Source organism: Vigna angularis, chromosome 10, assembly GCF_016808095.1.
Source record: "Vigna angularis cultivar LongXiaoDou No.4 chromosome 10, ASM1680809v1, whole genome shotgun sequence".
NCBI lineage: Eukaryota > Viridiplantae > Streptophyta > Magnoliopsida > Fabales > Fabaceae > Vigna > Vigna angularis.
Genome location: NC_068979.1, coordinates 1,978,755 through 2,005,056, shown reverse-complemented (window position 1 = coordinate 2,005,056; position 26,302 = coordinate 1,978,755). Strand labels below are relative to the sequence as shown.

General features: G+C 30.3%; 2 protein-coding genes across 3 annotated transcripts; both read right to left on the bottom strand.

Annotated features, from left to right (window-relative positions):
* Positions 1-1,365: 1,365 nt before the first annotated feature.
* Positions 1,366-7,387, bottom strand: LOC108320340 (ribosome biogenesis ATPase RIX7). Its single transcript, XM_017551727.2, has 16 exons — positions 6,867-7,387; positions 6,656-6,777; positions 6,466-6,554; positions 6,347-6,382; positions 6,127-6,220; positions 5,647-5,689; positions 5,450-5,547; positions 4,810-4,880; positions 3,979-4,475; positions 3,822-3,909; positions 3,587-3,718; positions 2,737-3,305; positions 2,461-2,599; positions 2,256-2,324; positions 1,994-2,170; positions 1,366-1,829 (listed from the first exon to the last, which is right to left on the bottom strand). The coding sequence occupies exons 1-16, from the start codon at positions 7,085-7,087 to the stop codon at positions 1,716-1,718; spliced, it is 2,559 nt and encodes an 852-aa protein (XP_017407216.1). The 5' UTR covers positions 7,088-7,387; the 3' UTR covers positions 1,366-1,715.
* Positions 7,388-8,783: 1,396 nt separating this feature from the next.
* On the bottom strand, positions 8,784-15,347 carry LOC108320363 (calcium-dependent protein kinase 3). 2 transcript variants are annotated; one of them, XM_017551755.2, is made up of 8 exons: positions 14,554-15,332; positions 14,333-14,476; positions 13,847-13,999; positions 11,873-11,985; positions 11,488-11,655; positions 9,695-9,822; positions 9,310-9,409; positions 8,784-9,216 (listed from the first exon to the last, which is right to left on the bottom strand). In XM_017551755.2, exons 1-8 carry the CDS (start codon positions 15,179-15,181, stop codon positions 9,136-9,138), a joined length of 1,515 nt encoding a protein of 504 aa, XP_017407244.1. In that variant the 5' UTR covers positions 15,182-15,332; the 3' UTR covers positions 8,784-9,135. The 2 variants fall into 2 exon arrangements, 1 of the variants encoding a protein (XP_017407244.1); XR_008245637.1 differs by lacking the exon at positions 9,695-9,822 and having other exon boundaries at positions 14,554-15,347.
* Positions 15,348-26,302: the final 10,955 nt, after the last annotated feature.

The window sequence follows — 26,302 nt, the reverse complement described above, 5'->3', positions numbered from 1 at the left end:
ATTTCATTTGCGAATACAGAGCATGTATCCCTTTTATTTCCTTTATGTATATTACTTGAAAAAAATATCTCATTTCTTAAGTCAATTATAATTTAAACTTGAAAGCGAACTTAAAGAATGTTACAGACATTGTTTCTAACTCTTAATTAAGTTTCTTACTTCTTATTGTGATTTGGTAAAAAATGTATCCTTTCATATTTTATCTCTCTGTACTGAAAGAAATGCCTTATCTTTCAGATTTTATTAACAGAACCATCTGAGAAGAGGTGACTGTGTCTCCTAATTAAAAAATTAATAATATAAAACAACGAGCGTACATGACTAGATTTATACGTATAGCTTTTTCTTTCTATAACCCAATTCCCATTTCGTAGACTTTCATGCTCGACTCATAAGAAACTGATGACGCTAATCACAATCTTTAATTTGGCATCTTTTCTGTCCACTAAGTTTATTTCGAACATAAAGTTTTCGGCCTCATCATACTTTTTTTCTTTCCTCTTCCTTAATCTTCGCTGTTTTCTCCAGATGGACGCTAAAATTCGTATATTTGTTATATCTTGTAAAATATCAAAGTAATTATTTTATTAATTATCATATATAATTATTATTATTTTATTAGTATTATTTATTTTTATCACATAAAGGATACTATTCAAAATTTTTATAAATACATATAGTATTTTACATAAAATCATACATTCTATTATACTTTTTCATATATTCATACTGATCTTAAAATTCTTGAGTGTGAATTTTTTTTTGCAATTGAATCTTTCCTTATTTTAGTATATCCACGATGCTTATGATCGATCTTGTCACTCTGCATTTCTTCTCCGTTTATTTCTGTTTGTTTTTTTCTTCAATTGTCTGCAGTTCAATTCATAATCCTTCTTTTCCTTAAAAGTTTCAATAAATTTCAATCCATTTGATCTTTGTTCATGCTCTTTTTGAACTTTTTATGTTTCTGCACTCACATGCTTATGACTTTACCATTAATCTGCATTTTTTTTCATTTGTTTTCATTGATATGATTAGATTGATAAATTACTCTCTAAAGAATAAATCAAATAGATGGTTTTAGATATATTTATTGTGCAAGATCATGAGTCCTGGTACTAATGTAATTCAAATTTCTGATAACCAAATTGAAATTAGTAATCGGTTATTGGTTGTTAGTTGATGCCCTTCATGCCAAACCTTAAGAAAATCTCGACCTAAGTTCCCAAAAATCTGTTTAAAATCAAAAGGTGAAGAATATTGCAGTGAGACTTTGAATAGAAAACAATACAGTGTTCAAATTAATAGAAAAATCTCATTGAAATTCACTATCAACGAACTATAATATTGAATAACTGACCGGTTTTTTATCTACTGTACATAAAAGCAACTTCAACCATTGTTGTGATAATAATGCCACCAAACAAAGCCTCATTTCTTTCATTGACCCACAACAAAATGTGAGAGCACCATGCTATGGATCTAAAACATGAGCTTCACTATCATGCGAGAAAATGACCTAACTTGGGCAATACTTTTGCAGTTATAATAAATGATACTAGATACTACTGGAAATTATACACAAGTGGAGTGTTATCATTGGCAAAACTCCTAATTGCCTGATAGATATATATCTCCTTGAGTTCATAGAACACGAGACTTACAAGACCAACTAGAAGGGATGCAACTACGATTTGTTTCTTCCCTAAAAACTTTCACAGGAAGTAAGATAATTGCTCTCGCTTTCTTGAACCTCCTTCCCCATACATTTCATTCCACTGCTTTAACTCACTCATTCCAGCCCCCTCAGCTGCGTAGCTTGCGGAAACCTGTGTTCCAAGATGATGGTCAAATGAAGCAATCTTATCATGTCGCTACATTCATTCAAATAAGCAACGAAACCAGGCATATGTGACAACGAAATTCAAAGTATATGATGATAAAAGTGGATTGAATTAGAAAAAGAATCCTATATGGTGACAGAGAGTCTTACCTGACTCCTAGCCTCTTTGAAGTCTTGCATGTTCAAAGGTCTAAGGGAAATTACTCTTTCCTGTTTAACTTCCTCTTTTGCTTCCAAAGCATCTTGGATATTTCCCACTGAAGATTGATTTCCCGGTACTTCTTGGACATTGTTATTCTGTTCTTCAACACCTTTCTGCCTTTTCTCCTGCAGGAAACAAATGTGAAATTGGCATGATAATCATATAAGGGCACGATTTTGCAGAGGCCTTTCAAAGATATTGCCTAATTACCAGCATTTTTAGTCTCTCTTGTTGAATTAACTCTCTAACAGGTCTGTAAGCAGCAGTTGTACACAAGTTCTACATTTAACAATTAGTGAGAGTGAAAAATGTGTTAGGCAGATTTAACCATCAAAAGCTAAAAATAGTAAAAGCATTTTCAGGTTGTAGCACGATAGTCATATATTTAGTGAAATAGTTAGAAAATTGCATAAACCTTGAGATCACTTCCGCTGTATCCTTCTGTCATAGTTGCGAGTTCCTTAAAATCAAATTTCTTGTCCACCTTTTCTCTTCGCAAAAGAGTCCTCAAAATTTTTTCCCTGTTCTCCACGCTTGGCATCCCCACCATTATTCTATTAACAAAAGATGAGCGTTACAGTAATTACAAATGATAAAGTATTACAGAATTTCAAAGTGTTCAGATTGTCACAAACAAATATATGCCGTCCGTGCCTAGAACAAAAAGCAAGTCAAGAACTAGTAGACATACCTCCTTTCAAATCTCCTAATTATTGCTTCATCCAGGTCAAACGGCCTATTGGTCGCAGCAAGAACAAGGATACGCTCCGCTGGATTTGTCATTAGTCCATCCCAAAGTGTCATAAACTCATTCTTTATTTTCCGCATGGCTTCATGCTCTCCAACTCTGGTACGTTGCCCCAGCATACTATCAACCTCATCAACAAATATAATAGTTGGGGAGACCTTGGCTGCCAGAGTGAACAAAGCTCGAACATTCTTCTCATCTTCACCAAACCATTTAGAGGTGACGGTAGACATGGATACATTAATGAAACTTGCTCCAGCTTCGTTTGCAATGGCCTTTGCCAGCATTGTCTTCCCTGTGCCAGGAGGTCCAAAAAGCAATATTCCTTTACAAGGCTTTAGAAGGCCTCCGCGGAAAAGGTCTGGCCTTCGAAGAGGAAGCATAACTAGTTCTTGAAGCGATTCTTTGGTCTCATCTAAGGCACCAACATCAGAGAATTTTACACCAATTTCGTTTGCTGGTATTACCTCAGGCCTTATTCGCTTCTCAAACTCATTGTCAGGGGGAACTTCCTGCATGTGAATATATCAATGGATGTTTAAAATTGAAGGTGGGTTTCAAATGATAGTTTTCCTTTAAAATTACATAATTTACAGAAACAATAAAAACGGAGAGTCAACGCAACAGAATAGAAAAGATTCATAACCTAACTGCAATTACTACCTACCCTAGCGCTCCATTTTAACATTTGGAATTATGTTATCAAGGGAGAGGTTGCTATGCTTGTATGTACTACTTGTACGCGTGATTTGTAACAATTATATTTTTTATTAAAACAGAGGAGGAGGCTTACAACTTTTGATGCAGGAACTACATTTTCACCGTCAGTTGTTCCCACTGAAATTGATGTATCTGCTTCAGCCTTTATTTCAGGAGCAGGTTTTTCTGATGCTGTTTCTGGCTTCACAACAGCTTCTTCTCTCGGCTTTATGCAAATGACACAGAAAGAGGGGAAAAAATATGCCTATGTTAGTACTTGTTAGGCATTATTCACAATTTAATGCACATTCATGCCATGCAGAGCAAACCTCAGTCGTAACTGCCTGGGCTTCTAATTTTAATGTATCTCTTGTACTGAATTTCCCCTCCTGGAATATACCCCATGCATGGGACAAGCTGTGTCACAAACAATAAGTAAGCACATTAAAATTATATAGCATATGCAATTAAAGTTGCTACTCTGACCTGCTACAAGGAATAACTAGTTTGCCATTTCTGTATTCAGGATCTATGTTATTCATTAAATGATGAGAAATTGCTGACACGACGATCTCTTCTATATGGTCACTGAAAGCCATCGTATCTGCCACACAGATGGAACCCAGGTCATCACAATAAAGATCATTGGCTGCAAGCACTTCCATGATATGGTTCCTATTATCCTGAGTCTGTATCGTCTTCATGTTCTCTTCAAATTGAGACTTCCAGCTGACATGATAATATTCATCTTCTGGGGGACTGATTTCTATGTTGTAGGGGAAGACGGAAGAAAGTCTTTCATCCACTTCTTTGTAGTCACTTCCAGAATCCAAAACTCGTGAGCCAAGAATCAAAATTCGTCCATGCAGTTTATTCAACATTTTCTGGAATAGGTTATATATCCGTTGTGATCTATACAATAACTTGTCAACATCCCGCAAATATAGAACAATAGGATAGGTTTTTGATACATAAATCAGAACCTGCAAGTGAAATTTTTACCTATGAAATCAATGATCGTATAAAGCCTCATCAAATCCATAGATTAACCTTAAAGGTAATATATATATATATATATATATATATATATATATATATATATATATATATATATATATAAGAAAAAATAAATATTCTATTCTCACAACAATTTCCTACAATATTTTCTTACAACTCATTTTTTTTTAATCTCTTCTCTATCTCGTCTCTCTGATTTCAGGCTTCGTCTCTTTTCTCTTCTTAACCCTCTTCTAACTGTAGAAAAAAGTAGTAGAATACACGGGCTGGAACATAATCTGTCATAAAAAGTAACATTACCTTATAAAGAGTTTGTACAAGAAGCTTTTCATCAAAAGGCAAGTTCGTTATGTTCTTCTGAGGGGCTGAAGCTAGATTGAGAGATAGAAGGAATCAGTAGAGAACATGATCAAGTGAAAATGGCAACAGTATGATTAAGAAGTATGACTTAAAATTTTCATTGTATTATGGCTAAGTTTAAATAAACTTCTTAGAAAGTACTTATCGGGAAAATAAGTAATGAATATAAAAGGTAAAATGTGTCAAACTATTTTTATAAATTAAAATCAGCCCATATACTTTAATATGTTTAGAAGCTTACATATTTAAATTTCCCAATTATGAAAAAAAAATACTTTATTTTACCTTCTTAATTCGTCCTCCTTTTTTCTACAAACATTTGTTGAAAAGTGTATCCAAACTGGCTCGAGTTTTCACAATATAGATGGATCTAACTATTGTACTAAGCCAGTCCTATAAATAAATTTTAACACAACATTATGTATGACATCGTATCTTTTTTTTTTTTTCCCTCAAATTCATTATGCTGGCATTCGTAAATCAGGTTCTCTATACAAAACTATACTCCAGCGGATGGTACCAATTAATCATGTAAACCAATAGTTGTAACTAATGTATTTAAAGGTGTTCTTGAATCAACCTGAATTTGTAGGATTGCTTTGCAAAGCAAGGTTACTGATATTTGCAGAGGCAGACGCATTCCTACGAATCTTAGAAGGATACAATCTTTCAGATTCCCTGCAAAAAAAAGTAAAAATTCAGATATAGGATAAATAAACTAACAGGGAATTATATATATCTTTCCATGGTCAATTGATAAACATAAATTCTTCTTACGTTGACCGAAGGTCCACTCCACTGGGTTGCCTGTGGATTGTCCCTTCAAATAAAAGCTCTTGGTTAGAAATATAGTTTTTCATAGTTTTTTAAACAAGTGCATCAGATGGAATACTGATGTCTAGAAGTTACCAGTATCTCTTAAACTTGACAACACATGAAAAAACCTCAACCAAAACTACTTGTACCCACTTCTAACTCATCTAAAGCTTGAAAAGTATCAAAGTTTAATTTTCTCCTCATAAAACGTTAAAAACTTATTCTTGAACCCAGAAAGGCTGAAAAATCGTGCATCAAAAACTAATCAAGCCTTTGGCTACTACATTAGAAAGTATCACTATGTTGAGCGTAACCAAATTGCAACACACCTCTCTACTCTCTCTTCATCTACACCAGAAGTAACAAGAAGTTAGACGTGTGTCCAAACACTCCAAAATTAAGTTCTCCACCCTAGATAAAAATATTTCCACCAGTTTATACCTTTAAGTTCTTCTTTTTGTGAAAAGATTGAAAATGATTCAAATAGGTCGGATATCCGCTCCAAAGTTGTCTCTGAGGTAGACCTTTTGAAAATCTAAATTCAGAAACAAAGGAAAATGAATTAAAGCCCAATTGCTATTTTTTTTAAAAAAAAAAAACATGACATCTTCATCTATAATAGTTAGAAGTAAAAGCAATAAAAGATAAAACTAGAACTTACCGATCGATTGTTGGCATAACCATATCTATTCTGAATCTGCACAGATGACAAACCAACCATTATGAGCATAATTATCTTTAGAAAGTATTAAATTACAGAAAGACTTCTCATTTTCACACCTTCAATGAAAAGTCAGTGAGATCTAACAGAAGCAACTTCGCCTCAAAGTAGTGGGCTAAAGCTTTGGCAAGCACTTGTTGATAAAGCTCTGTAAGACATTAAGGGAGAAAGTTTCAATTGACTTGACGGTGACAGTACAAACATCAAACGTATCAATCCATCATTAAGAAACAACATATTCCAACAAACCCGCTGGCCCTGAAAGCATGATAGTCCGGCTTGCAGGAGCAAGATTCCGTGTATGTCTGGAAACCTCCGCATTCTTCAAATGGACATAAGCAGCACTTGTTAGCGTTACCCTTGTCTGCTCCCTGTCATCACGTAAAGAATTGGAATGTAAATAAGAATACAAGAATACATACCAAAGTTCAGGACGAAGGTTTGTAATGAAAAGGAATACCTAAGATAAAAAGGGAATTGATCGAAAGTGACATTGGTTTCTCTGCCATCCACGACCATTCGTAGCATTTCATGTTCGAGGTTCTCCGGAGTAACGCCGTCTGAGGAAGAATTACCATTAACACCCCATTTGGGAAGGCCTTGTCCGGAGGACAACCCAATCCCCACTCCTACACCCACCCCAACGCTCAGCGCCGATAACAAAATGTTTCTTCGATCCATCTCCTTTTCTTCCTTCTACACAATTATCACCCTCAATTATTAATATATCTTATATTTCTACCGTATAATAGAATCAAACAAGCATGATGAACGGTTTCATGCTTTTTTATTTTTTCAATCTGTTTCGAAAAATGTAACCGCAAAACTCAATAGACGAATCCCCGACATGGGGAAAAAGGAGGATGAAGAAGAACCAGAAAGAGGGAAAGTTGTTTTTAAGGAAAAGAGAGTTCGTTTGTGTGGACTGCGAAATGCACGGATCGGGAAAGAGAGGGAAAGTTTGGCTGATGGCAGATACAAGAGTTCCCGCTCTTCATTCTGTTGCGTGTAACTGTTTTATCGCTTTTTCACACTTTTCTTCCTATTTTCTTTTGCCTCTCTTCTCACTTCTATATTTCAAAATGAAGTTCTCCGCCTCTCTTCTCACTTCTATATTTCAAAATAAAGTACACACTATTTCTGCATTCTTACATTGCTATTGTTAAAATTAGGAATGTTAAATCATCTTTATTTTTGTACCATTTGATTCATATCATAATTTTTAATCGGTGTATGAAAAAGAAATTTCATTAAAATTTTAAAAAATAAAGTAGAAAGACATTGAAAATAATTTTAAATTTAAATATTTGTTTTCTTTTCATAGTTTTTTTAATTTTGTCAACTATTTTGACATTTATAAAATTATAAAATGTTTTGGTTGTTGTTATGAATTTGGTATTCTAATTTTAAACGATTATGTTTACAATATGTTTTCTAAATATTTTATATTGAATAAACTAGAATATGTTATGAATACATGATAATATTATCTTTTCTTTATTTGATTTTTTTTAATAAAAATTAATTAATTAATAATGAAATAATAAGAAATTGAGTACTCACACATAATTATTATCCGATGGAAATGAAAATGAAATAAAATTTTTATATCAATTAAATATAAAAGTGGAGATGAGAATAATTTTTTTTCTTAAAATAAATATGATATATTGAAATTAGTATCGTCCCGTCCTCTTACTATACCTGGTTGAAATTAATACATTGATCCAAATTATCTTACTATATATTGATGTATATATTGTTTTTAATTTAATATTTATCTTACAAAAATAAATAGGAAGTTAAAAATTGATAAAAAAAATTACTAAGCAGAACGTTTTAAATTGAGTTTGGATTAGAAATAACGTGAAAATGAATTGTTAATAACATCACTTAAATAAGAGTGTTTGTTTTTTTTAAGATGAATTTGAAAGAAAATGAAAGTAAAAATTATAATAACACAATTTTAAGTCATTATTTCTTCCTTCTACATCCCATTTCTGAGATATATGAAGCACAAAGTAAAAAAACATTGTAATAAAGTTGAGGGAAAAAATAAAAGATTTCATAGTAGTAAGAAAACTAACTGTTGATAATCCAGCATCCATAAGCTAGCAATTGCTAATGGAAGTCAGGTTCTGTGCTTTTTCAGATTAATATACTTCAGTCGTATATGCAAGAGTCGGAGTCTCGAACACAAATATTACATTAAGCTTAAAAGTGTAGTGATTTAGATAAAAATAAAATATAAGTAGAAAGTTGAAGAGAAATAAATAAAATACTTAAAAGAATCTATAAATAATTTAATCGATTTAATAAATTTTAAAGAATTATAAAGTGGTATATATTTATAATACGATTAATAAATCTAAAGGTACAGAAATTATAAAATATTCCATAAAAAAATGAACATTTTTAAAAAAATGTGTCTGATAAAAGAGCATGATGAAAGAGCATTCGAAATGAAAAAAGAAAAAGATTTACCAAAGAACCACGCTAAAATATATACCCCCAAGTTAAGAAAGTACAAACAGAGTAAATTGTCCCATGAGACGCAGACAAGATGGTAAAAAGGCATAAATACATTGTTAGATTAACAGCTCTAAAATACAATGGGTGAGTGGAGAGTGTTGAATGCGACGTAGTCCGTATCAGAAAAACGTACAGACAGTGTAACTTGAGCCTCCAGTGTAATCCAGTAAAAACAGGGAGTTTATGATCAAACTTAGTTATTTGCGACGTTTGGTTACCAAATCTGGATTGCCTTTCCTCATCATGGCTACAAACTCCTCATAGTTAATTCTTCCATCCTGCATGAAATTAGGGAATGGATGATTCAAATAACTGAAAAGAGAGTATACAAACATCTGAAATTTCACCCTAGGATGAAGAGAGCTGCGTACATTGTCTGTATCAACTTCGGAAATGATTTCCTTTATTGTTTCCTCATCACCCATATTATATTTTTTAAGGGCAGATTCCAACTCTTCCATAGTGATGTACCTAAGAAAACAGAGGCAAGTACATGAAATCAAATTAAAACTTAACAACAAACTAAGATGGTAAGATTGGCATGGTAAAATTTATGAATGAAAAAGTGTACAAGATCAGGATCCTCTTATCTCATGTTACAAACATGGGAAGGTCGTGTTCCTCTAACGAGGAGCAGACAACCATAGTTAGATACCCATTTTGATTATTGCACGACTCATTAATTTTAATTTTAACATGACCCTGATAACTTAGTAAATAATATGAGATGATTTTAATCAAAAAGAGAGAGATTACCCGCTTCTATCCTTGTCAAAATATTCAAAAGCTTTATATAAGTGGTCCTCTCTTTCCATTCTATTCATATGCATGGTAGCTGTTATAAATTCAATGTAATCAATGGTCCCATTTCCGTCTACATCAGCCTGAGAACCAAACAATTCATCATTACAGTGGAAGAAAAGTCATCAATCAAATGAAGAAAATGATATACTTATTATCACAATATTAAAAATCCGATCTTAAAGTATAAGTATTTGACTGTCGTTGTTACACCAATATAATCATAAAATTTCACTGGACAATAAGGGTATTCTGTAACTGCACAGCATATTCATGCACTAACCGTCCTCTTCATCACAATTCACAAGCAAAATCTAGGTTTGGATACAGATAATCATCAAGAGGTGAAATTGCAAAGAACGAGTTTATCCACATATCGGGGGTGTCATCATGCGAGCATAAAAGAAAATGTTTAGCCTAGCTTTTCTCGGGCCTCCCCTCTCCTTAAAAGAAAAGAATAAAACAAACAATCTAAAATGCTCTTAAAAATTAAGTAGCTTAATTTTTTTTAGAAGGAACAAAAGTAACTTTTAAGGAAAAGCTGGGTTAAGGAGTTTTAGAAAAAGTTGGTTTCTCTCGTCTCCCTCAACTCGCTTTGTCCTTGGTCATCATCACCTTTATTTGGTTGAAATGGATTTAAGCTAGAAAAAAGGCAAGTAGTATCTTATAATTAAAACTACGTGGATGGCTAATGTTGGTTTTGCTTAAATTTAATCTCAAATATTCATAATGAACAATCAGCATTGTGAGAAGACATTCCAGGAATCTCATTCTGTCTCACGCTAAAAAATTAATAATAAAGGGTCTAGAAATACAAGTCTGACTTATAGCAGAGAAGTGCTGTGAGAAGACATTCCAGGAGAAATTTCAGAAGTTTATGATCAGAAGTCGTCTTGCATTTGCCTCAGTGAATCAAAATATTGGTAAACTGGTCAGATGTGTTTACTCAATAAAAGATGAAAAAAAAAGAATAACTGAAATAAAAGATGAAAAGAGGAGCAAAACAGAATTTTTTTTCTCAGGCACTAAACCAATAGAAAAGAAAAGAAAGATTTTAGTGGGTCTGCTAAGGCAACATTATGCTCCTTTAATAACATGAAAAGTAAACACCAAACTAAATTCCAGCAGAAAGCCCAATCCAAAAGACTAGTCCATTAAATGAGAAAATCTTAAAGTTTAAGTATCATATCAAGAAGTTTATCCTACTTAATGTGGAGCTCCTAACAAAGTCTAATAATCCCATTTAATTATTTTAGGTCAAATTTTAGATATAATATGAAATCTTATTTACCCATCAAACACCATTGCCAACCATTGTTGTTATTAGCATCTTATAATTTAATATTTGCATCACGTGATTTGATACAATTTTACAAGTCAACAATTCACATCATGCGATGACTTAGATTTAATACAATTTGACTAATTTTATTCGTATCATGTGATGAATAGATAACTATGAACCTTATGATACATGGATGAGTTAGTACAATGGTGTATCACAAATATGAATTGCAAGATTCATTAATTCATAGTTTTTCCTTTTTTCTTTACTTCCACTCTTTCCCCTAAACTGGCAATACCGACAGCCTTTGTGTGGCAATCTTTTTTTCCAAATTTAACTTTCTTTTAAAATTAAAATTATGAAAATTTACAAAATGAAGAAATTAACTGCAGCGAGTAGGCACTAAGTAAACAAACATTTACTCCAGCAAGCTAGGGTACAATCAAACAAAAAAAAATCTTACCGCTTCCATTAACTGCTTTACTTCAGACTCGGAAATCTTAGTACCCAGTTTTGGCAGGCCAGTTTTCAACTCTTCAAAAGTGATTATTCCATTGTTATCTGTGTCCATGGATTTAAACATTTCCTTCAAGCCAATGATTTCTTCTTCAGAAAGATTTTCAGCAATAACCTGTAATAAAATAGAAAATTTCAAATATAAATCTTTGGATCAAATTCAGAAATAATTATTTCTCTCAATTTATTTACTATATTGGCATTTTGATAGATACATACGGTTTTCAGTCCTTGAGGCTTTTGATATAATGGTAACTTTAGATATTCTATTAAAAGTTTGATTAAGAAAATACTGATAAGTACAAGAAAAATAGTGATCAAAGATCGTTTACCTTGAGAGCTACTTTCTTGAGCTTGTTCATTGCCCTGAATTGCTTCATTCTGGTTAAAACAGCAATATCTAGAGGTTTATCAGATGCTCCATCTTCTCTCATCCAAGGATGATCTGGAGTATATATATATATAATATTTTATTATAACTGGTTGACTCAAATAAGCAAATTGCCAAGAAAGTTAAGGCTCAAATGTTCCATAACAGAACAAGAGAAAGCATCAATTTTTCATGCTGCTTGAGCAAGTCAACTAACCAATCATGTGAATAAATTTTTTGAAAAAAAAGCGAATGAAGTTGACACTTAAATGTTACAGGTATTGCCAAACAATATTTAAAACCAATGCATGTATTAAAAAAAAAAAACTTATGATATAACTTAACACTTTCAATTGGGTGTGATTTTTTTGGTTTCACTTCTTATAATAGTTTTTTAAAATATATATACAATATAACTCACTGAAACTTTAAAGCTTCTCAAAATTAATACAATATTGTTTTCAATTCCTTCTCATCCAAAGTTTTCAATTTTTAAGATTGAAATTGACTTTGAATATAAATAAATTCATCTAATATGTACAAAATAACCAATATGAAAATAATCTTTATTTAAATGTATGATCTTACAGCAAACATTTTTGTTAAAACATCTTTTTATAGATCATACATTTAATCTTGAAATCTAAGTTCTGTAATAAATTGAATACTCTCCTCATGAGATGAGAAGCTAAAATCCAAAATAGATGCAAAAATATTTTTCCTAATTTTTAGATAGCACTTAAGTAATTAAGTATCTTAAAGCTGAATAATCTTACTCATGAAAATAATATAACAAATAATGTATCATCGATTTACCTATCCCACGCAAACTTGCACAAGTTAAGCCACAGTAATGAATTTTAACATAATTATTATTTTTTGAACCATCTCTCTTCTGTTTATTAAGGTCCCATCTCCATATATATATTTTATCTGCTCCAAGAAATTACCATTAATCAATTTTCAAACACTTATTATTCTTTGAACCATCTCTCCTCTGTTTACTATGGTCTGATCTCCATATATACTTTTATCTGCTACAAAAAATTACAATTAATTATTTCACACTATTTTAGGAGTGAATTCATGAAATAAAGTGAAAAAAAAAATATTATTCTCATAAAGAATCATGATATGTTCATTTCATAAAATTTAGTAAACGAGTTTTGGATAAATTCTATATATAATAATTAATCAAATTGCAGTATCAAGGAAATATGCAAATTTTATCACTTGATTATATATAGTATGAAAATTATTTAATGGAGAGCTTGAGACAACTGCCTCAATTAGTTGGGGACTAAGGCTGCATTTCATTTATAATATCCATACCCCCCACCCCATTGAAAGATACTCACGGACTGGGTCAACCTCTTTTAATGAGAGACGAGGTGGCAAACACTTTCAATGCAAGAAGTTAACCACAGAACCAAATCATGTAGGCCATTTTTCTGATCAAATTGAGAATGCGAAGGTGAAAAGTTCTCCTGTCACAGAATTGGGATGAGAGATAAAAGAGCACATCATACATGAGGCAGAGAAGATGATATAAAGTTTGATGACTTGGATGAACAATGTTTTGTTCAGGAAACACTAACATACCTTCCGTGATTTCTATAATGAAGAAAAAATGGCAGACAGTAGTATGTTCTAACCAACGATGTCTAAGTTCATATCCATAACATTATCATGTATATATCAAATGAGTAGTGGTGGCTCGTGACAGCTTCTTCCAAAATAAATATCGTAATCTCTACCATTGTTCTCAACCTCTCTGTCACTTAGTTATCCATCTCACATCTCACAGATTAGAACTCTCAAGCTATGGTTAGAGATCTATTTCGTAAAAAATGCTTAGCTGGTCCTCGGAGTCAACAAACACTTTAGACACCCAAAATAAAGAACTAATCTTCGACTATACGAAAGTTGAACTTACTAAGGACTTCAACTGCCGAGGGCCTGTTTTTGGGATCAACTCGTAACATGTTCTTGACTAAATCTTTGGCACTGCTTGAAATGGAAGGCCAAGGATCTGATTCAAAATCAATACGTCCACGAAGAATAGCATTAAAGATACCCTGTTCATTTTCTTGAAACAAAAGACAGGAAGATAGTGTGAGAAAGATAGGAAAGGCACACACACTATTGTGTCATAAGGAAGCAGCAAATAAAGGACAAGGAAAGGAAACTTCCATAGTAAAAACACACATGAGCTAAAATCATAGCTCATAAATCCGACCCGAAAACAAATGAACAACCATCCAACATCCAAAATCTAACGCAGACATAAAATATGCATCATTGTTCATTCAATCATAACGAAATTCGATCTAAAATTGTGATGCAGGGCAATCTGAATTACAAAAATGAAAATCCTAATAAAATATGAAATTGGTTACACTTACACAAGAAGAGGGTTTACCTGCCCAGAAGGGAGGGACACCAGAGAGCAGAATGAACAATATAACCCCAGCACTCCAAATATCAGCTTCGGGTCCATAACTTCTACGCAGCACTTCAGGAGCAACATAATACGCACTCCCAACAAGGTCCTTAAACACATCGCCTGTTCTAATAAATGGTTCAGAACCCACACCACACGCTACCACCAACTAACAACGCAAATTAACGAACGGAACTAACCGGGCTTGAAGAACACGGAGAGACCGAAGTCCGTGGCCTTAAGCGGCGAGTTTTCCTCCTTGCCGAGGAACAAGAAGTTCTCCGGCTTCAGATCCCTGTGCATCACTCCCATGGTGTGGCAGTCGTGCACCACCGTGGCGATCTGGCGGCAGAGGTCGGCAGCGGCGCGCTCGGAGTAATGGCCCTTGGCGATGATCCGGTCGAAGAGCTCGCCGCCGGCGCAGAGCTCCATGACAAGATTGACAGAATGTCGATCCTCGTAGGCTCCCTTGAGCTCGACAATGTTGCGGTGCCCGGTGAGGTGGTGCATGATCTGCACCTCGCGGCGGACGTCATCCAAGTCGTCGCGGTGGACGAGTTTGCGCGTGGCAATGGATTTGCACGCCAATTGTTCGTTAGTGTGCTTGTGGGTCACTGAGTAGGTGACGCCGAATTGCCCGCGGCCTAGTTCACGGCCGAATATATAGGTGGAGCGGACGTCCTCCATGGGCCGGTTCAGGACCCGACCCACGGAGGGCTTGGAATTCGTAGGTAGAACGCTGATGCCGTTGGAAGGTTGAGGGTGATCATGGAGATGGTCGGAATATAGCTGCGTTTGGGAAGAAGCTTCGCTGTTACAGTTTCCCATTGAAACGGCGTCGTGTGCTTAGTGAGGTTTTGAGGTTCTGCAACTGCTTCTCTTCTCCCTGATTACAAGGTCAGAACCAGGTAGTGTCTGAAACATGAAACCGTATGGACTCGGATGACTTTGAAATTGAACGTTAGTTTTGTTCCAAACAGATTTTAATGCACTTTTATCCTCTGCCCCTGTACCAACTCTGCGTCATTTATCTCAACCGTTGGTTTAATATCCAATGGTTATTCAAACTAAATGTATAAAAATAATGATATACAAATAAGTATGAAAGGTTAATGTATTGCTGTGTGAGCTGCTGGGCTGTAGAGAATCTTTACCCCGATAATTGATGGATAGCGTGTCGTGTAAGATTAATTAGCCGTGTAAAGCATATTTTGAACATATTTATTATGATAAAAAAAAGATATACTAATAAATTTATTTTATTAATTATTTTCATTTATTGAGAAGTGTTTCAAAAATTAACTTTTTAGTTATTTGATATTTTACATTTTTTAATTTATATTTTGTTTTTTATGAAGTTTTTTATTTTTTATTTATATCATATGTATATAAATTTTATTTTACATTTTTATCAATTTATTTTATTTTTAAATTAATTTATCTATAATTTTTTTAACTCTGTTTATAATTTTTAATTAATTAGTCGTATAATAAATTATTAAAGAATTACTTATATTTAAAGTATAAATTTTTTTATATTATTTTTTTATTTTTTACTTTATCTTTTATGAATAATAATTATTCGATCATCAATAAAATTAAATTTAAAAACATAAACTTTTTTTAAAAAACTATATATATATATATATATATATATATATATATATATATATTAATAATATAAATTAAATATCATATAAAAAATTGTCTTTCTAAAAAGTTATTTTACTATTTTATTCTTAATTTGTTTTTAAACATAGTCACCATGTGACACCCGGGCACGGAGACGAGGGCGGGGAGTGACGCCGGTGCAAGAAGCATGGTGCAGGGGGCACAGACAAGGAGCGACTCCTGGCAGCTTCGGGTGGAAGGGGTACATGGATGAATCGAACATACACCGGAATGAGAGGGATTTGGAGACTGTATAGGTATGGGACTATACAGTTGAAGGATAGCTTAAAGGAATTGATTTGACTACTCATATCACCAAAATGCATTTGCTTTTCGGTAGCCTGACTCATAAGAACTCCATGGCTAAGCGTGCTTAGCCTGGAGCAATTCTGGGATGGGTGACCTTCCGCCCAGAAAGTGTGCGAGTGAGGTCAAAGCACACTGGAAAGCCTGGTGGTGATCTGTGGGGGCAGTCGATGGTCCCTGCGAGTTGCCGGGACGTTACACACCAATATCTGGAATTTTTAGGATATTTTTCTATTAATTATTGGTCACTGGTTACAGCCATAGTGATTTTTGACTGAAGATCATGTCATCTTCAACAATTGTTTTTTAATTGCATGAATTTATTTTATATACATTACATTGATTCAGTTAGATGCTTGTGTATGTTTTATTGAATTTAGTTAATTGTGTAGGTGAGTCTTCTTTGCCGGGACTCTGAAGCAATACACAAAAATCATCTGCACCAACCATTGGCATTATTAAGGTTTTGATGATTTTAAGTACTATGGCTACTCCAGTATTGTTTTTTTCTCCATAAGGATGATTATGGTACTGATTTATATTATTTCTGCAGTTATTAATTGGCCATTTTGATTTGGATCCAAATGGCGTTTTTGATATTGTAAGTTGGATGTTTTTAATTGATTTTTTTTATTAATTCACATTCCTAACTATATAGGTTTCATTTCATGTTTTATCTAGCTACTAATGTATATTTTTTACAGGTCCTAGAGTGTTTTGAACTGCAGTCTGATGATGATGTGTTTATAGAGTTGATTCCTAGGACAATATAAAGTCAAAGGATTCTTTTATTTAGTTTGTGAAATTTGAGAAACAAATTTGTGTGATGGTTTTTTTTTCTTCTATGCAATTTCATGCGTCACAGATTCGTGGATTCAAATTTCATATTATAAATGTATGAAAGTTGTCAGTTCTGTTCCATTTGGGTTCTATAGACTCACTGCCTTACTGGTGCAGCAGGGTTTTATTGATCTTGATAGCATGTAAGATGTGTTAATGCACCACTTCAAAATCACATAGCATTCTTGTAGAGAAGTTTGTAATTCAACATTTAATCAATTTTGTCCTCCATGACTGATGGTGGTTGCATCCGAGGTTATTTGTAGTTTCCTTCTTGTGAGCTTGTAATTGATATAATTTTCAAGTTGGTATTCCTTTTGTTTAGAAATGGAGATATTTGTATTTGGATATTTAGGAATGATAGAACTGTTTGGGAACTGAGTCCTTTAATTAAGCTTATTATAATTTGTTGTTCACTCTACTTCTATTCTATTGTGATTATGCAACTGGCATTTGGACTGGAGTTATATATAATGTAATATTTGAGAAATTTTCTGACTATCATTTTAATGAAAGATACGCTCATCTACTTCCCAATATATCTGGCTCAAGAGTGTGAAATTTGTTCTATAAAGAAAAGTGGAAGGAAATGAGCCAAAATGTCTCAAGATTTGCAAGTTTGATGGTTTTTTCAATCTTCGCTCATCCACTGATATTAGAAGGTATTTATCATGAAAACTCTTTTTGCTCTTGCACATGCAATCCAGATTTTGTCCTAAACAAGAAAATGAAAACCGCATGCATCAAGTCGATTCCAAGAAAGGAGGGAATCGATTCCAACAGTGAGTTGTTAATGCAGCTTCCATGGCATCTTGAAGAGGAGGTTGAAGATGAAAGAGGAACTGATTCCGTCTTGAAGATGGTCGAAGATGAAACAGCTGGAATTGATTCCAACAAGGTGATAACCCATTCCAGAGCACATAACTACCAGGGAGAGATAAATGATTTCACGATGATGTAACCGATTACAGGAGATTCCAGGACAACGTAACTGATTACATGGAGGGAGTAACAGATTCTAGACGAGTGTAATCGATTCCATCGATTCTCTCCATACCTTCATGATTACCCCGTTTGTTCCTTCCCGTGGTTCAGATAAAGTCTCATGATCAAACCCAGGTATATGGCTCATTCTGCGGCCCAATGGTGCTCGATGAGTAGCTCGAAACCATGTGGTCGGCTAGAAGCATGGCGAGAGAGAGGTCTCGTAGATGGGTCGGGCTACAAGTTTGAGCTTGTTGCTGAGAATGGACCTGTATATTATTTTCGTTACACTGTCATCATTGTTTTTTAGGATGGTGATACACAAATATTTTCTTTTTAATATAAATAGAATAGCATTTATATATTAAAATATAAATTGATTTAATATGAATCAACTAGAAAAGTAGAAAATAATATTTTTTTAATTGGTCTTGAAAGGGTGTAGAAAAATTAAGAAGATATATCAAGAAAATTTTCTTTTCTTTATCAAGTTCTGCTGTCACTTCTCCCACTGTGTCTTTTTCTAATATATTTTTTACGTTTAACGTCTTCTGGTCACTTAAAACAGAAATATACCACACTATATTATGGAAATTCTTAATCCAAAAATAACTTTTTAATTTTATAATTTATAAATTTTTTTCTTTATAAAAATAACTTCTAAATTGTATAGTTCAGAAAACATATCTAATTATATAATGCAAAAGTTGTTTGTTAAAAATATTTTTTAAATTATATAATCTAAAATTTATTCTGATTTTGTTTATAAACTTAAAAAATAAAGTCTAAAATTTTATATTTATGCGATGAAGAAGAAAAGTGAGGTAAAGAAAAGAAATTTCCATTAAATAGTGACAAATTAGTCTTGGATCCTATTAGAGTAATATAATAATTTACTTAATATAGAACGTGAACTCATTGAATAAGAATCTTGTGGAGGTGATTTAAAAAATGTGAATATTTCTTCTAACTCTTTTATGTCACTTATTATTTTAAATGATTCTGAACATTTGATTGAAAAAGAAGGAATCAAATAAAAGAAGAAAAAAAATGAGTGGATGAGAAAAATAGAAAAGAGATTGTTAGAAATAAAGTGAAATTTTAAGTTATTTAGTTGAAGAAAAATAAAAAAAAAAGTAACTTTTTAAAACTATTCTATTTGTTGTGAAAGCAATTTTATTTATGTATTTATTAGCATTATTATTTATTTATTTAAAATATTAGTTACTAGGAATTAGCACATGCAACCTATTTCCATGAAAGTTAAATCCTTAAAAAACAAAAACAAAAACAAAAAGACATTACTTTCCAATAATCAAACAAAAAAAAAACCTTTGCCATTGATTCAACAACTCAACTTACTTCCACCAGAAAGAAAGTTACTTTCCAATAATAATAATAATAATAATAATAATAATAATAATAATAATAATAATAATAAACTTTGTTGTTGATCTTACAACTCAACAAATGCATATGCTCAACCCATTTCTATGAAAGCCATAAACATTACTTTCCAATAATAAAGAAGAAGAAAATATATTTACCATCATTGATTCAACCACTCAACAACCACATTATTTTATATTATTTATTTATTAATTACTATTATATAAATAAAATGAAACGTCATATTATTCTCTGAGTTTTTTCAGAGCAATCACTTTTCATGTTCACATCCTTCTTAAAATCTAAAGGTTATGATATTTAAAAGTGAATGATATAATTTGTAATATATATAGATTTGAATTAGATTTTAAAAACCAAAACTAAGTAAAGCATAAAAATCGAAATTATAAATGTTAGTGAGATCTTTTATATCTTAAGTGGTAAACCTCTTTAATCTTCAATCTTCAATCTTCAGTAACAAAATTTTCAAGAACATTAAATGGTGAACATTAAGTAACCTCTCCAATATTTTATTATTGGTTAAATTTATTGTTTCACCTTTGAATTATTATTTGACTCCTACATAAACATAAATAATAATAGTTACGTCTACCAAATAATTATGTAATTAAGAAAGATAAAAAGAAATATAAAAAATAACATGTAAAACGCACTAAAATAATTTATTCATTTAAATGAAAACAAATAGGAGAGAGGTTGCATGATAAATATTTTATGGTAGTTCAAATTTTGAAAATTTTCAATCGCGTTAAATATTGATAGTTTCATAATTAGCAATGGCTTAACTTTTACATAAAATTAATATTTTAAAACAGCATCATTTAAAAGTGTATTTGGATTTTTTTTTCTATGTATTTCTAAGATAAATAAACTAGAAAAAAATGATAATATTTTTCATAAATTAGAAGTATTCTATGTATAACAAGTCAATTAATAGAAGTTCCATATAAACTTTTTAAAATTCTTATTTTATTTTTTATTTATGGGAAATTTTATTTAAATAAACTATATGACTATGAAGAAACCCATGTCGTTGTAATTTGTGATTTTTATTTTGTATTTTACTTTCCTTCTTTTTCTCATTTTAATTATTTTTTTTATATTTCCACTAATTAACTTTTTCTCCCTTTTTATTCTCTTCATTGTACCAAACACATAAAAGTATGAATTGATGGATTTTTACATTACCAAACTAAGAAAATTAAAGGACTTCCTCACATTTCCTTAACCATTAGGAGTAATCCAAAAATCCTACCCAATATGGAAGCTGAATTATGAGATGAAAAGTCACTTCAGAAATGTGCAATATTCTTTCAAATTTTTTAACTTTTTATGTGTTCTATTACTTTATATCTTTCAAAAGTGGTGGTAAGTGAGATTGAGTATTCACTAACCAACCAAATAATGTTAGAACCAATCAATGTAACCTATTTTTTTATTCAATTCAACAGATAAATAATGTTTTCTTTAAAAAAATAAATAAATAAAATAGCTAAAGGTTAGAATGAATCCCTACCCTTTATATACATACTTTTTTAATTCCTAAAAGTAAAAATGTATTCCATAATACCTAGTATGATTAGAATGTATACCATAAATCCAAAACATATCTCAAAGTAAGGAACTTATGTTATATCCCCTATACCATTCCATCACTTTTTCTGTAGACAGAGACATCCCAAAAAATTCTTTCTCAAGCAATGAGATTAGTTTTTGCTTATAACCTTACAAAACTACTAATAGCATTTTACTTTTTAAGGTCTTTATCTGTTACCATAATATGATGAAATTGATACTTCAATGTATATTAAACGTATTTATTTTTATATTTTAAGATATTTTATTGATTGTTAATAAAATATTTTTAGTATATAAATCAATAGTATTTTATGATAATAATAATTTATAAATTTTTATGTTGAAAACATTCAATATATTTTATTTTAATTTAAATTCACACAATAATAATATATTTATTATGTTTTTAATAATTTTGTACACTTTTTAATATGCATATATGTTATTTTATTTTCAAAATAAATATATTGACATAGGACGCTTTATTTATTTACATCAAAAAAGCTCTATTTTTATTTTAAAATATGAAATAATTAAATAAAAAAAGGAAAAGTACTAGGTTTTATTAAACGTGTCTTAGCTGTAAACAAACTTTTAATGTAAGATTTTCTTTATCCATTGTGGTTTCGATCTCCATTTTTTTATGCTGTACTCAAAATGAAAACTTCATATTCAAGTTAATATATTTGAAAATAGTCAAATATTATATTATATATAATTCACGTTATTTTGAAATCAAAGATAATTTAAATATATTTTATCTCCTTCAACTTTCGTGTGTTTTTAAAAATAAAATTGTGATAAAGTTTTTATTTTCAAAATGAACAACATTTGATATGTTTAGATTACATTATGATTTAAGATTGAAACACTGGTACTATTAATAAACTTATGTTTCAATATTAAAAAGTTTCACTCCACTTAAAAGTCGAAATGTCTAAGAAGAAAATTATAACAAGATTTCAAACTTAAACAAACGAACCATACTTCAAATAAAATATATATATATATATATATATATATATATATATATATATATATATATATATATATATATATATATATAATTTTACATTTTTTAAATTTGAATTTTATGTTATGATATTTGTTATTTATATTATGATATTTATCTATTTATATCACTTTTATAGAACTTTTATCTGTATTGTATATAGATTATCAGGAAATGTTCAAGTATTTTTTAATCATATTTTTGTGTTATTTTAAGTATAATATTTATCAATCTTAATTAGTTAATAACTTGGAATATGGATGCCATATAATATGGATCTTGTTAAGACATACCAACTCAGTCTATTAATTGTTGAAGAGTATAGCATCATGTTAAGATAGTGTCTCTCTTGCAGTTGATGATAGTATATTTAATGATTATGTAATGCTGTTCAATTTTATTACCGATGTCATCTGAACAATCTTATTATTTTACAATTATTATAAATTAATTTTTATAACTGTTTTTACCTATTTACTTACTTCTTCTATATATTTTATTACAATTTTACTTTTCATATTTGGATTTTTTATTATTATAGTAATAATAATACTTATTATTATATTAAATTTTGTATTATATTTATTATTTTCAGTATTATAAAAATAAGGACTTACAAATGCAAGAATATCTATGTTTCTATCTGTATATATAATTAAAATAAAATAACTAATGACAGTAATTTCCAATTTTTTTATTACAGCAATACTTATTATGTTAAAAATTGTTATACTATTCAACTTATGAGATCTCATATAATTAAAATAAAAAGATGGCTTAATAAGTATTTATTTTTGTCGACTTTGTTCGACAAGAATTTATTTTTTTCGAATGTTCAATATAGTATCTTATATCGTAATTTATGTTTAATTTGTTCTTTTTAGTTGATGATGTTTAAATAGTTATCGGCTAAATGTTCACTTAAAAAAAAAAAGAATGAGTTGTCACGAATCTCGCCACGTAATTACAGAACTATTGAACATGCAGAAAATTCATAATTCTCAAATCGAACATCAACCCTAATTCGTGAAATTGCGTCTCTTCTGTGAAAACATGCAAAATCCTAAATTGCACCATCATTGAACTCGTTCAACCTCCAATAATGACGCAAAACCATATGCAAGAAGCGAAACTTCCAAATCATTTTTCATTAAATCACAAAAACCTATAGAAATCAAAATTAACCCACAACCTACAGAAATTAGGGTTTTTGATTTGGAGAAGATGGTAATGACGTGACAAGATGATGATGTGAGTCAGCCACTGTGAGCATTACTGTGTGAGAGCTTATTCTATTTTTCTTACGTGGACTCTACACCATTAACGATTTTAATGTCATCAGCAAAAAAATATCAAATTGAACATAAATTACGAAAATAAAGACTACATTGAACATTCAAATAAAATAAGTCTCACATGAAACAAGGTTTACGAAAATAGAGACCAACAATGATATTAGTCTAAAGATATCGTATATTTTGTTATCGTATTATCATGTTAAATAGATTTTGTTATCATACAATTATGATATCTTTTTTCAATTTTATTATACTATTTCAAATATTTTCAATTTGATCTCATTAATTTTAAAAATGAGTTAATACAATATAATCTCTCAAATTCAAAGTGATGATTATATTATAATATAGTGTAATGCGTTGTATTGAGATGTTTGAGAAGTGGCTTATGTTAGTGATCTGATGCGACATGAAGAGCAGTTACTATAGAAAGCAAAGTGACAGAGTCCACAGACTCATCAACACATTCGGAATCTAAATCTAATGTCACTTCTTCAAATTTTCTCTTCAAGTTTTTTCTGCATAGAATATCACATATATGCTTTCTTATCCATCCATTGCTCAAGTAAAATCGGAATACCTCACACTAGCTGCATTCATCTATCAACGGTAAAAACATTAGTGTTGGCAAGTATCGATTCATAAAATCTCTTGAAGATAATTAATGCTTGTAAATATTTATTATTTATGAATAATAAATATTTTAATATCTGTTTTATAGATAGATGTATCATATTATTTATATTTGTATATATTTTGATTGGTAAAAAATAAAAATAAAAATTTAATTTATATTTTATTAAATTAAAATTAAAATTAAAATTAATTTATATTTTATTATGTTAAATTTGATTAAAATAAAATTTTAATTTATATTATATTTATATTTTTTAATCATTTTATTTACATTTAATTTTAAAACTTATAAAATATCAACAAATTTTAAAATATATGCAAGTATTTTACAAGTGAATATCCGATAAATAATGAAAAAAATAACAAATTGATATTTTTGTTGTGGGTCTCGGACATGTTATCATTTTTACTTGCATCCATGTGATTATGAGTTAAAATTATATTTTCATTAAAATGTCTAATTCAATCTTATAAAATTATTTATATATTTTAAATTTTTAAATTGATACTAAACTTTTAATTTTCAACATTCTCTTAACATTTTTTATAATAATGAGGGAAATAGAAGTAAATATATCAGATGAAATAAGAGATTTAATGAAAAATAAATTAAATGGCTATGGGGTTTTTAGTGAAATAACACCAATGAAGAAGTGAGCTTATATAATTGTGAGGATGTTAAGATGTGAGAGATAAAAGATCTAAAAATTAAAAGGCAGAGTTTTAAAGTTGGTAATATGCGGTGTGCATGCATATAGAAGGGACATGATCTATATTATTTTTGTGAAGTAAGAATAATAGAATAATATCTTACCAAAAAGGAGAAAGAAATTGAGCCATTGTTGATGTCGGAGATGAGGTAAAGGTGTAAATGAAAGCAGAGGTTTTACGAGATTGATGCGTTGTTATGTTAACAACATAGAATCTCCATTCCCTCGGGACACAACATATTTTAGACATATTCCTCATTTTAATATCAATAATTCACTCTTCAGTATATTCTTTCTGGTAATATCATTCTACTTGTCTTAATTTAAACGAGGAGGTTTCCAGAAGTTGAGTTTATTGCATTTTCTTAAGAATAGATTATTTTTATTTATTAATAAAATAATTTATGTTAAAAATCTCACGTCAACGAGATATAAGACCAATTTATAATATGTAAATAAGTACAAATCACACTTTACAAATCTGTTTTACGAGATTGAGTGAGACTTAAAGTTCACTTCTTAACAATTAATCTGTTTTACGAGATTGAGTGAGACTTAAAGTTCACTTCTTAACAATTTATATTAAAATATATTATTATTTTATTTAAAATTTATTTTTGAGTCTTTTATTATTTAAAATTTATTTTTGAGTCTTTTATTATGTAAAATTATTGATTGAATTATCATAATTAATTTTATTTCATATTTTTTTAATAAATAATAATGTCAATTTGTTTAATCTTTAGATATTGTTGATATTAAATAATTTATTATTATGTTTAATTTTTAAAAAATTTCTTTATGAAATAGTTTATACTGATAACATTATTCTAAATTATCTATTTGAAAATTAAGATTTGTGGAAAAATTTCTTAATTCATTAATTATTAGTTTTAGTATTTATAAAAATTAACAGTCAGTCAATATTTTAATTAAATTTTATTTTTAAACATAATTTTGTAAATAATATTAACAGAGTTTTATTAATACTATTTTTTTTTTAATTTTTTTCAGAAAGTCTAAAATAAGGAACTTTATCTGTTTGAACTTTAAGTAATTTGTTCATTGCAAGACTATCATTCGAAACCATTGTTATGAAAAGGTTAACTTGTTTATTGAAGGAATAAAAATTCCACAAGAATTGTATGCGTAGAAACTCAATATAATGCAATGTGATCCACTGAAAATGTGTGTGGTCATTAGTGATCTGCGTAAGCGATGGAAGTAGAAAGTTTTTTAGGATAGCCAGACAGAGACATGCAGTAATAAGTTTACTCACTTTTTCTGTCTCTTTTGAGCTAATCTTTGAAAAAACTTGCATGAAATTTCGATTCTAATTCTTCATCCATGCATGCATGGAGTATTGTTCAGGCTAACTAAGCATATTCTATATATAGATATTGTTTTCAGTTCCAATGCTTCTCTATAATTACTATGGCATCGAATCTTCTATTCGATATATATATCATGTTCATCTATTCTGCTAAGATCATTCCGTTTCTTC

Bases quoted from the DNA above. Each gene is read 5' to 3' on its own strand.
- LOC108320363 (XM_017551755.2), bottom strand. From the start codon at position 15,181: ATGGGAAACTGTAACAGCGAAGCTTCTTCCCAAACGCAGCTATATTCC. The intron at 11,656-11,872 runs GTAAACGATCTT...ATTTTATTACAG, and splicing joins TCAAGAAAGTAGCTCTCAAG to GTTATTGCTGAAAATCTTTC. The intron at 9,823-11,487 runs GTAAGATTTTTT...TTTGGTTCTCAG, and splicing joins TAAAGCAGTTAATGGAAGCG to GCTGATGTAGACGGAAATGG.
- LOC108320340 (XM_017551727.2), bottom strand. From the start codon at position 7,087: ATGGATCGAAGAAACATTTTGTTATCGGCGCTGAGCGTTGGGGTGGGT. The intron at 4,881-5,449 runs GTTGATTCAAGA...CTCTCAATCTAG, and splicing joins AAGCAATCCTACAAATTCAG to CTTCAGCCCCTCAGAAGAAC. The intron at 2,600-2,736 runs GTATGTCTACTA...TTTTGTTAATAG, and splicing joins ATTAGGAGATTTGAAAGGAG to AATAATGGTGGGGATGCCAA.